Below are 14,214 nucleotides of genomic sequence, written 5' to 3' on the forward strand. Positions count from 1 at the left end.
CTACTGATAGGTCTGAAGTAGAAATAACACAGGACCTGTTCAGATCCAGGCACACAGATACAGTAGAGGAAGGAGGGAATGACACAGTACAGATGTGTATACACGCGCACATAAAAAAGTTCCCTAAAGTGCCAGGTAAAAGCACTCATTAACAAAAACAAAAGTAGCAATTGATCACTTGCAAGATTTATTTTTAACAAAAAGAACCCAACCTACTGTTCTCCATTAAATATATTAATTTAACCTCTTTAACATTAGCGGTCATTTGTTTAGGTTATCAATTAGGTTTTTATTCATGTGTTTCCTTCTTTAAGACTAAACAAAGGGGTTTTGATAACTGTTTTGTAGACAAGGCCATAGCTTATCTGTACCCTGGGTGCTGGATGAGAGCGGTTCTGCCATCCCCAACCTCTGGACCTACCCTGCTCAGAGGAGGCCTGTGCATCTTGCCCATCAACCCTAGATTCTGATCGCGGAAGTAGGGCGTCTGGAAGTCCCCACCCAAGTAATCTGCTGTTTGCATCAGATTAGACTGGGCGGAGGAGGTGGAGGAGCTCGTTCCTAGCCTGAAATGGGGAGCCCCAGGGGGCCCACAGTCTAGTGTGGTGCACCCCCCTGGGCCCGCACCATGGAATGGCATGGCTATGTCCTGAGACCCGGAGCTGTCACTGTTGGGTGTGGGTAGGATGCTGCTGTTCCAAATGTGGGACTGGAAGTAGTGACCATTAGTGTAGTGGGCCATTGGGCCGGGCATGCCGTTGTTGACAGGGGGAGAGGGGGTGGGCCTCTCTACGGGAGGCTTCAGTGTGTAAGGCTGACCCACACACACCTCTGCAGGGTAGCCCATGCCGTTAAAATGGAAGGCGGGGTCCCTGGAAGGCTGCTTGCAGAGGTGGCTCCCACCGTTCTGAATGTGTGGTACGTGAGCCAACTGGTGCTGATTCCAAGAGCGTATCTTCTGCTGCTGCGCGTTATGTTGTAGCTGTTGTTGCTGCTGATTCTGTTGTTGGTGCAGCATGTGGTGCTGCTGCTTGAGATCAGTGTGGTTGGAAGGCAAGTGGTTCATAATTGCCACGCTGTGTGGGGGGTGAGCTCCCAACGGGGCGGTGGCTTTCTCTTGAGAGCCAATGATGCAGTTGGGTGGGGGGAAGCCAGGGGTGGCAGGGTTGCTGTGCATGGACACCCTGGAGCAGGCGCTGATAAGCAGGTTGCGACTGATGGGGCTGGGGTTGGCGATCTGGCCCTCACACATGGAGGTGGCTCCTGCACCTTGGGCCCGAGCTTGGCAGAACTGGTTGATCTGATGCACAATGGTGCTCAGGTCAGCCTGGCGGCCCTGGTGCAGCCCGGCAGCCATGGAGAGTGGAATGGTTGAGGTAGAGACGGTAACATTAGGCGGTGCATCGCCATCTGGCAGCTTTCTGCTCCCCTGCAGGCCAGGTGGTGGCTGCTGCTGAAGGTGCTGCTGCTGAAGCATGACGGTAGTTGGCCCCTGTGGGTGACCAAGGGCTGGGTGCTGAGACAGAGTCTGAAGTCTGTGTGGGCCCTGAGGGGGCTGGGCCATGGGGGGAGGGTGTCTGAGGCTCTGGGTGTGACCCTGCTGCTGAGGGAGGGGCATCTGTAGAGTCTGAGGTGGGTCCTGTGGTTGGAGGGGTAAGCTCTGCTGGAGCCGGGTAAGGTTCGGCAGAGGTGGGTGGTGGTTTAAAGTGCTGGTCGAAGCCACTTGGTAGGGTCCGGTGTGGGGGTTCATGATGACTTCAGGGTGCAAGCGAGCCCGGCTTCCGTCAAAATCTTTTAGGATGCCTTTGACTGTGGGCACCTTGATGATGGCGAGGAGGCCTGTCTTGGCACTGGCCTGAGAGGAAGGGTAAGGGCTGTAGCGCTGGCCTGACGTATCCAGCCCGTTGACTGTGCGGCGCACGTGGTTTCGCTGCGGCACCTTGACGCTGTTGGGGAAGATCTTGATGGTGAGGGGGTTGTTGGCAACCTTCTTAGCATATGCATCCAATTCTGCAGGGGTTGGAAACGGAGCGGATCTCATCCTTTGTGTGGTGTCCCCTGGGTTGGAGGAAAGGACAGGTCAGAGGTGAGACAGAAAGCAAGAAAAAGAGAATTAGGGGGGGACCAAGAGAGTGGGGAGAGAGGCACAATGAGAGGGACAACTTCATCCAGGCAGAAGTGTATATGGTACAAAAGAGCACAGCAGTTGTAATCTGAGCAGAACCTGATTTGGACAGTGCTCTCATATTCCATACCTCACTGTTTTTGTCCTAAAACCCTTGCAGATTCCGTCTCATGACAACAGAGAAAGAGAGATTTCCAATCTCATTTTCAGGTGAATTATTGTGACGGAGACGGCGGACACATTCCGAGTCTCAAATCAAATTTTGTGGTGGTGTCTGTGATTTTGAGGTCAGGAGCTTTTAGTGTCCTTAATTTTCGCAGCATCTGGGCAAACAATACGTATGCATCTGGGGGGGGGCTGTGCTGCTTACGACTGAATCACAAACTAAACAAAGAATGAGCAAGGCAGCGTTGGTCCCCTGTGGCTGCTTTGGGAAGAAGGAAAGAAAGAAAGAGATTGACGCAGAGAGCAGAGCTCCATGACAGCAGACAAGTAATCAGACACAGCAGCAGCGTGTCTGATCTGCAGAAACACCTCCCAGGCCTCAGCTCGCAGACATTTGTTACACCTGCTAAGCACCGTGGCTAAATTTAACAATGCCGAAGTGACTATGTGAACATGATTATGTGTTTGTGCATGTGTAAGCGCGAGGGTATATATATTCTTTATGAGTCTGTTTAAAAGGGTGCGACAGGATCATGCAGGTGTTGGTTAACGTGTCAGTGTCTGTGCACATAATGGCCGTGATCGCATGTTTGGATTTAACGCAGTGTGCTCACTTCCACTTTATTCACTAACACAATAAAAGTCAGTGCTAATTGTTTTAGAGAATGACTTTTCTCCCTGCTTTTCTCAGTCTCACTGTCTCCATCACCTCCGCCCCGCCAGTCTGACCTACTTACACCACAGCTTTCGCGTTGATGGACATGAGCGGAGCAGCTCTATGAGAAGGATCACTGACTAGTTACTGAGCTACATTTAATTTACTTTCATTTTTTTTTGAGCAGGGGACTTTAGGTAATATAGTTGTCATCATTACGGCATACAGGCTACGTCTCTCTGTTATTGAGTGAGCGATAATTTGAAATGTCTGAATTTCTGGCAGAGCTCTGGGGTTTCATGTGGCCATGTCTGTATACTCAGTCTCACAGCAGGCTGACTGGGCTTGAGGGATGATGGCACAGAGCTGAACTGCGAGCTCTGACACGGCGGCACCAGGAGTTGTGCCAACTGGCTAATTAATTCCCGCTTTATTTGTGAACAGGAAACAATGGGCAGCGATGTGCGAGGCCGGCATGGGGCGGCACACAGGGGGCTGCTGTGACCGAGTGTTCAGCCTGCTGATGGCAGCCTCATTAATGCAGGGGTCTGGGCCAAGGAGCTGGAGCCCGACACTCTCCATCACTGAGGCCTAAATGTCTGTCGCTGAATCAATGCCAGGGTAAGCAAACACAGATAAATGAACACTTAGACACAAGCTCGCAGACGTGCTGAGGATGGACTTCACCTGTCAAACACAGGTAATGATTAATGACCTGGCTGGAAATGATGGTTTGTATAGTGATATAGAAGCAGAATAAATAAATACAAAAGGCAGTTCATCAACAGATTACATTTAGTATGCAATACATACCATTTTAGGCAATACAACTACACTTTGACAAATGTAACTTGTTTGCTATCAGTATTCAAGTAGTCTATATCAACGACGTCTCATTTACGGGATTGTTCCGGTGCCGCCCGGATGTTTTTTTGACGGATGCCCTTCATTTTCGGATCAACGTCCCGCACATTCCGCTTTCTTTATGTTGGCATTCTAAACTCTGGTTGATTCGGGAAACAACCTCCGAGCTAGAACCGACAATCAAATGTTTTTTTTTTAGTAAAATTCTCATCACACACTCGACAGACATTTTAATTCCAGATCTCGCCTCCCTATGTACACATGTTCCACCGAAAAAAAGTTCCTTCCCGATGCTCTTTTGCAGAGGCACCGTACCTCCTTCCCGCACTTAGCGCCACCCAAGACGATTATGATTGGTTTAAAGAAATGCCAATAAACCAGAGCACGTTTTCCTTCCATCCCGGAATGCTGTGTAGACTAGCCAGACCCTCCTCCGCAGCGCTGTGGAGGAAGGTCTGGCAGTGCGAGACTAGTGTACAAGACATATCTAGAGCTTGTGAGATTGTGGCCTCCTTGATCTGCAACTGTTGTCGAAAACACATATGTCAATGTAGCTGTAGAAAGGGTTGTAAGTAGGTATGAAGAGAGTACTATCAGCTGTGGCAAAGAATACAACATCTTTTTTTTTTATCATTTCATGGGAATGAGAAAACTAGCCTAGAAATCTGGACGCACCCTAGCGGTGTAGCCTGTAATTTGCAGCCAGGGTCAGTCTAGCAACTCTCTGTTGGCTTGCGAGCTGGAAAAACCAAATTCTGGTCAGGCCAATCACATCGTGTATAGAGTCAGTGGGCGGGCTTCACATAAGGACGGCACAGTTGCGACGGTAGACAAGCCAGTTGGGTCTGGCTTGTCAGGCTAGATGAAAACAGGATTGTGGACAGCGTGAATGAATGTTAAAGACCACAGGTACACTTTAAGTGCAACATAATCTTTCAGGGTTTGCTCTGTGTTTGGAGAAGAGCAGACGAGCTGCTTGGGGATAGAAGGGTACATACCGAGCCAACGTGGAAGGGCGAAGAAGGGGGAATTAATACAAGCAAGACTGGTTGATCAAAACAGTCACACTTAAAGAGCTTCAACAGGGACAGCAAGTTTTGGTTTCTGTATAGGTTTTCTAAATCGGGTCAGACTGTAACAATTAAGTCCTATTTATACCAACTGTTCACATGATAGACCCATATGAAATGTTGTCTTTTAATAATATGGCCCAGGCATTGTTTAGCAGAAAATACCTAACTGCGGACATGAGCTGAATTAATTTAATATATTACCAGAAAGAAATGATAAATAATTATAAATGTGTGTATAATTTCATATTGGTATTTAGGAAAATTAAACAATGTTAGAAATACAGCTTTCACACACATTTAGATTGAGAAGTATAGCAAGAAAATCTGCAGCGAGCACGTAACTGTGTACAGTTATTTCGTTGCCACTGGCACTTGTGTAATGAGTTTTATACTTAAGTTGTAAGACTCAGGCAAGTAGCAAAGAAAGCAATGTCAATGTCTGGAAACTGACCAATCCATTAAATTGGAAAAGGGATTATACATTGTTAACAAAGCCTAGGCAGGCATTTTGAGATAAAAAAAAAAAAGAAAAAAAAGAAAAAGAAGCAAATCAGAATGAAGGGTTTAACAGAACTGCTGTAAAATGTGTAGCGAAATTGGTAGATTGCAGTTTAGAATAGTTTTCCCCAAACAGTGGATAAAATCGACCTCTTGCTGTTAGTTTAAGGGTTCTGGCAGCTGTTGAATATGTGTTCTAGTAAGCAAGTGTAGCATATTAGCATTTCAACCTTAACCTGAAACCTAGATTAGTTGAACAGCTTTAAGTATCAAGGGAGGGTTAATTAGAAGATGAGTGAAGTTTGTAGGCGGCGGCTGCTGGTGGCTGCGAGCATATCATCTCTCAGATCTCCAACTAAGCACATTCCCAAGGAGGGAACAGGGGAAAGAGGCCAGTCTGGCCGTGCGTTAATTACCCCGCTGCTAGCTAGCTAGCTGGAACACAAGTGCACAGTCAGCAGGCACTAATTAGGGTTTCTTTTATTCAAACTACTGTTTTTATTGAACAAGGTTTAAGCAGCAGGGGGCAGGGGCTCATGCTGCTGTAAATTGCAATTTTCACACAGGAGCAGGAAATTAGGTCTGAAGCTTCGGCATCAAATTAGACATGTGAATTTGGTTTCCACACGACGCCACCTCCTTACATTTTAAAGAGCAGGGCTTCCCATGCCGATAGATCAAGACTGCCAGACCTTTGAAAAATGTTTTAATATTATAATGAGAAGAAGAAAAGATGGTTGCTTTTTGATCTGCGATGTGAAAATCAGCCAAGTGGCCCAGCTGTACGTACACTGTTTGTTCTGCCTGGGAGAACTAAAGACCAAGGAGTCATCCTGCCTGGAGGATGAGCAGTTTTCTTTGTGACCAACTGTCTCTTTGTGTACATAATCTATTCCTCTGACAGCCTTTACATTTCACAGCCACCATCTCTTAACAGTCGATCCCTGATGATAAATAGCGCAGCTGATCTGACCTTGCCTCTGACGGCAACCTGCAAGCTCGTAACTTTTAAATGACTCTCCTGTGCACAGATCCACCTGCAGGAGAGGAGGCAGTGCACGGCAAGCCTGGGGATCAGGAGCTCTTTGTGAAGATGGAGGAAGGCGAAGTGTCAAGGACAAGATTCTGTAACAGTTGAGTGCACTGAGTAGCTAAAAGGATAACGTTCAAGCATAGATAAATCGGAACACAAATTGGAGGTATTTATGTAAACCCTTTTTGTGTGGAAACTTGTCAGAGTATTGAATAAAGATTATTTAAAATAGATAAAGTGACAACTATAGTCTATGAATTTCACCTAAAAAGCAGCCAAGCACACATCTCATGATGTTAAGCTATCAAATTATCTTCCATGCTGGGTAACTCTGCAGAGACAAGGAGTCCTGTGAACAGCCAGGAGGGAGATGGCAGAGTGTGAGAGTTGAGGCCTGCTTTTAGCTGTGTGCGTCAGTGTACAGGGAACTCGAAACGCAACCAGGTGGCCCAAACTGTGGACATCCAGAAGGTGATCTACAGAGGCTGGATAGTAGGCAGCAAGAGAGGCGACTTTTTCCTATGGCACTTTGATAAAAAATGTTTCAGTCTAAAAGGAAAAACAGCTCCACGACTTTTGATGCAACACCCAGTCTCTTAATGACACTTTGAAGAGTGGATGAAAAGGAAAAAGCATCATAAGAGAATGACGAGGAGAAAAAAAATAGATTGAAATTACACTTCTAGGATCGTTCATGCTGCGGGGAAGCGCGCTCCATCACCAAAATGGATTACAGTGTTGGGCAGAAAAACAAATTGAACTCCAGTTGTGCCTCGTGCTCTGATGTGTCTTACTGTGTCACGTAAAGGAAGAGCAGAGAAACGGTGAAACTGATGGCTGCACTGTGTCACCAGCCTGCCTGAGTGAGGCAACAGACGTTGGCACTTAGCAGACTCCCTCACACTTGCCGATCTCCTGGGGGCTGGCTGATTACTGTGATTCTGAAATTACAGTCTTGATGAGCTGGAGCATTTTACAAAAACTGCTGCAGAAATGGGTCATGCTGGAGCTGAGATTCCACTCTGAGAGAAACAGGCAGGAGGAAACGGAGACTTTATGATCAAATAAATAAAGCTGACCAACTAGATGGGCCATAATCAATGTCTGGGAAGTGACTAATCTTTTGGGAATATATAAAAACCTCGCTGTTGGAGAAACAAAGAAAAACTGATGGTATAGCATATGCAGGCATCATTGAGACCACACATGCATTATTACAAAATGTAATGGCTGGGACGATATGCTTTTGTCCGGATTCGATTCTTTAACGATACATGGGTGCCGATTCGATTTTGTATTCTAGAAGTATTGCGGTTTGATAGTATTGAGTATTGTGATTTTCTTTTCCTTCGTTAACAAAAACAGAAAGTTGAATAACACACTTCTAGAGACAATATATCATGAGACATTTCTAAAAACACATCACAAGTCAGTCAGTCAGTCTGACATTTATTTCATTTGTAAAGAATAACATAACATGGATTTTCAGCATTTTCTGCTTTCACTCCGTTTGGCTGGAAACAGATATGATGTAGTCGCTGTCGCCGGTACCGTATGAACATAACCTACTTTAGATCAATCATTGATTAATAAAAAAATATCGATTCTAGGGAAAAGAACTGATTTTAAAAATCGTCAAAATAAATCACGATTTATTCCCCCCCACCCCTACTAAAAAGTGATAAATGATCATTACACTTAACATTGTTGCATTTCCATTCATCCGTTTGTCATACATTAATCACGAGAGCCAGTAAGATGCTGCCCCTCACACTTTAAACAGTCCAAGTTTGTCAGCAGTTAAGTTGTGAAATTCAAACACATTGAATTAACTGGGCCAGCTCTGACTAGTCCGCTGTTAAACCGGGGCAGCAGATTGCTTCTTAAATTCACTCTCATTACAAGATCATCAGGGCAAAACCACTCATCCGCAATCCATCTGCCAGTCTGACAGTGACTGACTCTCCCTGATGGCGAAAAGTACCCGAGATGGTCAGATCTCAGACATGAATGTGGCGATAGCGTTTTAGTACGCACGCAGGACCGCACTCTTGTGGCAGACAGATCTTCGGGTGGAGCGATGCGAGAGGGAAGGGGCCAGTTCTCTGTTCATCAGCAAATTAATGGCGCAGTTCATCCTAATTTCCCTTGAATTTCTCTTTTTGGTTTTCACACAGAGCTGCAGAAGAGAACCAGGCCAGGGTTGGCATGGACATCAGACGTGGGGCGGGCAGCAGGATTGTAACAGCTTGGTTTGTTGTGTGGGATGGTTGTGGTAGTTAATAGTATGTGTGGTAGTGTGCGTGTGTCCTGAGATACTTACATTTCTGATATCCAGTGTTCATCTGCGTGTGGGGGAGAAGCTGAAGGGGGAGGTCACCTGGCCCTGGCAGACAGGCCAGCATTTCACACAGACACTAATGCAACATGGGACACACACTTCTCCTCACGCTGCAGAGAGAGAGAGAGTGAGAGTGAGAGTGAGAGAGAGAGAGAGAGAGAGAGAGAGAGAGAGAGAGAGAGAGAGAGAGAAAGAGAGAGGTCAGCAGTCAGACATAACTGCAAGGCAGCACATGGTGCGTGGTGATACAGTGGCTGGGTCCAGACTAATACATAGAGCTCTTTGGCCGATCCCCGGAGGCACAGGGCTGAGGGAGACATAGTTACCTTTCAATTAGAAACTGATTCACACCTGGAGCATCAGGTAAGGTGACATTTGATGCCAATAACAACTTCAATTAAACATCAAACAGCTGAAGTAAAAACGGGCAGACTGGGCCTGGGGGACTGGCAGCTTTTAAATCGACTCAGTCCCTCCTCCAACTCGCCCTGCATGTTAGTCAGCTAGTTGGACCCTGCTACCTGCGCTTTACCTCTCCGCCTCCACCAGACCGTGGCGGAGGAAATTAATGACTCCTGTACAATCCAAAAGAACATACTCGAGAGGCCCAGGCGCTGAAAGTTAGTGAGTCTCTGATCGATACTGAAGTCCTCCAGACCTCAAAGAGGCCTTTATTTTGGGGACATTAAACAATGGAAGCTGGCGCAGGATGTGGTGAAAAGAAATGAATAAACAGGGCTACAGCTCCAATAAATGCCTGCCACTTTGTGCAATAACCTGGTGTAATAGAGAGCGGGGAAAATGTTTGCCATGCTCCGCTTGGCTTACCTCTGTATTCAAAACACCACAGATGCTTGCTTAACCAGCACTGAAGAACAGTCAGGGAGCAAATTAAGTCTACAGAGTCCGTGGCCTCCCCTTTTGCTACGTGGCATCAGAAGAGGGCGGCAAGTGTGCACTGACAAACACCTAGCGCCTATGAGAGAGGCAATTACCCACAAAACAACCTTGGCATGCCTGTCTGCCGCAGGGTGATGGCTTAAAAGTGTCTTCCCCCCTGTAGGGAGAAGAGACAAGTGGAGGAAAGAGTGACAAAGCGAGAGAGAAAGGTGGAAAGAGAGAAAGACGGGTGGCGGGTTTGGGGTGGTGGGGGGGCTCAACTTGCTTTAAAAAAGCAGGAGCTCTAAAAGGTCAGGAAGACAGCTCATTTAAATCCTCCCAGCGAGAGGAGAAAAAACAAGCCTTAATGAAGCTGCCAGTTCTACACAGATACCTGAGAGCGTTGCACCTTGGGGTGCTGCAGGGGCAGGGCGGAGGAAGGGAGAAAAGGGTAGAGAGAGGGGAAGGACTGGTGGGTGGTAAGGCTGCAGTCTTGCCACAGATCTGATAAGGATTTGGGGGTGTTTTGTGCAGTTGATGCTGCGTCACCCTCTGTTGCCCAGCCTCCCACCACTCTCACACCCCCCCCCCACACCTTTCCCCTGCTTTCTGATTTACAGCCTGGACCGCCATATGGCAGCAATCCCTGCCCTCGATACAACGTGTCACCATGCATTAACTTTAATTGGCCTGATATATTATTCTTTTCCCTCTGCCTTGGAAGGATTTTAGGTACATAGTGCCTTGATGTCAGCAGGCAAGATTTCCAGCTCCGTCTCATTTATCAGGGTGCCAAGATTTCATACAAAGATTACAGCAATCTCTTTGACAAGAGGAAGGTTTGGGGTGGAGAAAAACTAAATATCAAATGGTGGCAAGAGACTGAAATTATGTGGGGTGAAAGAAAAGAAACCGCAGCATGAACTGTCAGTGCATTTGTTATAAGAACACACATCAACGCACTACAGGCAAAAAACAGCCAACAGGCCTTTAGCCTGCCCCCTTCCTGCCTTCCCTACAGCGCCCCTGAATGTCAGAAAGCTGTGCAGTGGGGAGTGCAGCGGCAAAGGTCAGCCTATGGTAATGCCCCAGCTGACAATCTGCTTTACAGAGCAGGAGGAGATGAAACCCAACAGACAGAAGCCTGACGTCTACTGACTCGCCTCTTAGCACCACTGCCACGGCGAATTCAAATATACATCACACGCCAAACACTCTATAAAAAGGCACCCGCCCCCACAGAGGCTTTTTTATATTTGTATCAGGAGCAGGATGAGTACACCTGATAGATTGTCAAGTCCAGAGAGGGCCTGAACTTGCTAGAGTTGGAGGTGCTTTTCCTCGGGTCGTAATCGGCACGTGACCGGCTCGGCTGGTGGCTTCAGCTAAGTCCTAATTACCCTCTGGTGACCATGCAGGGGGTTTAGCCTGGTCTTGGTTAGGGCTCGTCTCTCCAGCCGTCCACACATCCAGGCAAATAGGTGTCTACCCTAATGGCTTAGTAGCCTTTGTGACACAGAGACACAGCCCCTCCTGTCCTGAGTGGAAACAGAGTTGCGTCTGTGAAGGCCAAGCCGAGCCAGCTGGGCAGGCCTTTGGTGGAGTATAGCCAGGCGTCTCACACTATCAGCCCCGTGCAGACAGACACCACGGGGTTCTCAGAGTATTAGGGGGGGCCCCCGTGACTCGGCAAGTCTCCACCAGCTACTTATAGAACCGTAATAAAAGTGTGCGAATAACTGTGTGGCTTTCAATATAGACAAATGAAGGCGTGTAGACAAAGCAGGACTTGAGCAAGTGATGCGCATGGCTTGTGTTATGTGTCAAATTGCTCCCATAAAAGCTGACCTATATTTTCTTTTCATTCTGCGGTGGGGAAGGAGAAAAGAAAGCCATCTGAAAATAAAAAGAGTTCAAAGAAGAGAAGGAGGTTACAGGATAGACGGAAGCCGTTTAGACCAGCTGACTACATTTTACGTCAAATCTTTTTATCAATATCCTTCTCATCAACTATCTGCATTTGTTTGAAATTTGGGAATTGCATAGGAAAGCATCTAATAAAATACCCACCAGCAGTAACGCATGAGGAAACGCAAGTATTGTGCACCAAAAATAAGCTCATTAGAGGAGACGCGTACAACAATATTGAAGGAGAAAAACAATAAACGATAAACGGAAGAAGAAAAAAAAAGGTGAGAAAGTATGTTTGGTTGCTGGTTGAATATTTACAGCTTTTCTGTACCAATTAAAAACAAAAAGCAATTAGTAGAACCAAGACACCATGTTGTACATTGCTTGTGCTAACGGCTGAAGGAAAGGAGAGCAGAGGAGAAAGCAGGCTGCTGTTATTCTAATTGCATGTTTACCCCCAGGTTATGGGTCTGAAATAGAGCCAAGAACAAATGTTGCAGGAGAAATTTAATGCAACTTCACTGTGTTGATTCTCTCAGGGACAGAGAGAGTGAAATTACTTTTCTTTGCAAGCCGAGTCTCTGAATAGGAGGTAAAGAAAGAAAAGGGGAAGGAAATAGAGAATAGCTTTTTACCCTCGAATACCAAGCCAGAGCGTTCTGTCAAAAGAAAGGAGGGAAAAGCCTTGGCTCTTGAGTACATTAGGAAGAAATGACCCATCGCCATGGCCTTCATTAGCCCATCAGGCTTTTACAAACAACAGAGGTAAAAAAAGGATTTCTGCTGTTAGCAGAGGGCCATGGGCATGTTAGGCTTTGTCAGGCTGGTTCACAGCCTCACACAATGGATCCTGATGACCCCAGCACATCCAGAGGCATTTGGGACGGGCTGTTTGCTCTTTCAGTCAGCAGCGACCCCCTCATCAACCCGGACTGTTATCTCACACCAAAAGCGAAAGGGCGAGAGAGTGGGAGGCGGTCATGATGGTGAGGGGAAGGCGAAAACAACGAGGAGACGACCAACCCAAACTTAAACTTGAGAGCCTGTAAAATAGTGGTTTCCAAGTTGCTAGACAGGGGGTGTCAGACATACAACTGTCAAACAAGGAAACTGCTGAAGTAGTGTGGGAGAGAGAAAGACAGCTACTTGAAACTACTCTTCTTTAGAGGGAGGGAGGGGTCTGCGAAACAACTTGGAGGCTGTATGCTCAGTAAGTAACTGATGAAAAAGTGACAGTTCCCTGAGGTGAGATGGTGGATATGGAGCGGAGAGAGACAGCATGCTCCTGGAATAATGCATAGTCCACAGCTGGATCGGATAAATCTTTGCATAATTGTCAGATACAGAAAGTTGGATTCCACAATGAAAAACGCTTCTGCCCTTAGAGGAGCTGTGTAGCCTGAAACTAAGAAAAGGAAACGCACTTCCAAGGTACCTAGGTCCTCTTCTTTTTAGAGCGACCTCATTCATCCACTCTTGTCTTTACATCAGTGGTTTGAAGCCTCTTGGATGATGTCCACTGCTCCTCACAATGGAGAAGATGGCAGTAATGGTGGTGAGGTGAGAGGATGAGAAGATATCAGGGCAGTAAGTGTCCTGGCTATCTTTATCAGAGCTATCTATGTAACGGCCATTACCCGTCCCCCACGTCAGTGCTGCGGGGACATCCAGCCAAGGTCCATTCTCCAACTCAGGGTCAGTTTCACTAACAGCCACTTAAGCCTACTTGCCTACCCGAAGAGCTCTACAAATGTGGAAGGTAGAGCTAAGTGTGCTCAGTCATGTCAAGCCTGGCCAAGGTCAGACGGGCAGACAGAAAGTGCTTGCAGCGCCGCATGCATTGCGTCATGAATGCCAAAATGCCGGGGCCCCTGGCTGTGCCGTTTGACAGACATGTTTACACCTGATAGAAAATGCAGTTTGGATGGCCTGCCAAAACAGAGGGGATCCAAAGTGAGGGGTGCCAGCCTAGTTATTTATTTATCTGCTGCAAATCCATCCAGAGTGCAGCCAGAAGCTGGGCATGCCTCAGTGAGGAGTAAGCCAGCCTACTCTCAGATATGACAGTCTTAAACCACTTGAGGGAGAGAAAAAAAAGATCTGACATGTAGTAAAAGAAAAGGAAATAACTCATGAAGCAGCATTAGAGATTGGATTTGATTTACTCACATTTACTCTTAAAACATCTCACAGTAATCAATGATTAGCGCATGAAAATGAGTCAAATTAATCAGAGCTTATTCTAAAATCCTCCATGACAATGTTCAGAGACTGGGTCTGTTTCTACTCAGCATTGCAATTAAAACACTTTTTTTTTTTTTACTGGACTGGACTTGGAAGCAAATGTCAACAAAGTGAGTCTGTAGCTCAACAAAATGCTAACATCAGCAAGCTAACATGCTTACAATACCGGGCAGCTTCCAGGTATGAATGTGGAACTGTATATGATATGATATGATGTGATCATCCTGCAAAACAGAGGCTGCCTCTCAGTGAACCTTTGGCTCAACTCTTATTTTTAAATGTGCTTTATAAATAAAGGTGGATGTGGATGTGTTTGCCATGTTCACCATTCTAGTTTAGCGTGTAAGCATGCTAACATTTGCTAATTAGCAGCACAGCAGAGGCTGAGGGGAGTGCCATTACCTTTGCAGGTATCTGTTTGTTTTG

At 46.5% G+C, this 14,214-nt stretch overlaps 1 protein-coding gene across 7 annotated transcripts in view; it reads right to left on the reverse strand.

Moving 5' to 3' along the window:
• Window positions 1–201: 201 nt before the first annotated feature.
• fam222ba (family with sequence similarity 222 member Ba) overlaps window positions 202–14,214 on the reverse strand; it is a 30,243-nt gene continuing 16,230 nt past the window's right edge. For 5 of the 7 annotated variants that reach the window (XM_078265254.1, XM_078265251.1, XM_078265253.1 and 2 more), the window contains 2 exons: window positions 8,737–8,864; window positions 202–2,058 (listed from right to left, as the gene is read on the reverse strand). In XM_078265254.1, the coding sequence (XP_078121380.1) occupies window positions 362–2,058; window positions 8,737–8,818 (1,779 nt within the window). In that variant the 5' untranslated portion in view covers window positions 8,819–8,864 and the 3' untranslated portion in view covers window positions 202–361. The remainder of the gene's footprint in view (window positions 2,059–8,736; window positions 8,865–14,214) is intronic. The other 2 variants (XM_078265258.1, XM_078265256.1) reach the window with 1 other exon arrangement.

The sequence above is a fragment of the Sander vitreus genome, chromosome 13, assembly GCF_031162955.1.
Source record: "Sander vitreus isolate 19-12246 chromosome 13, sanVit1, whole genome shotgun sequence".
NCBI lineage: Eukaryota > Metazoa > Chordata > Actinopteri > Perciformes > Percidae > Sander > Sander vitreus.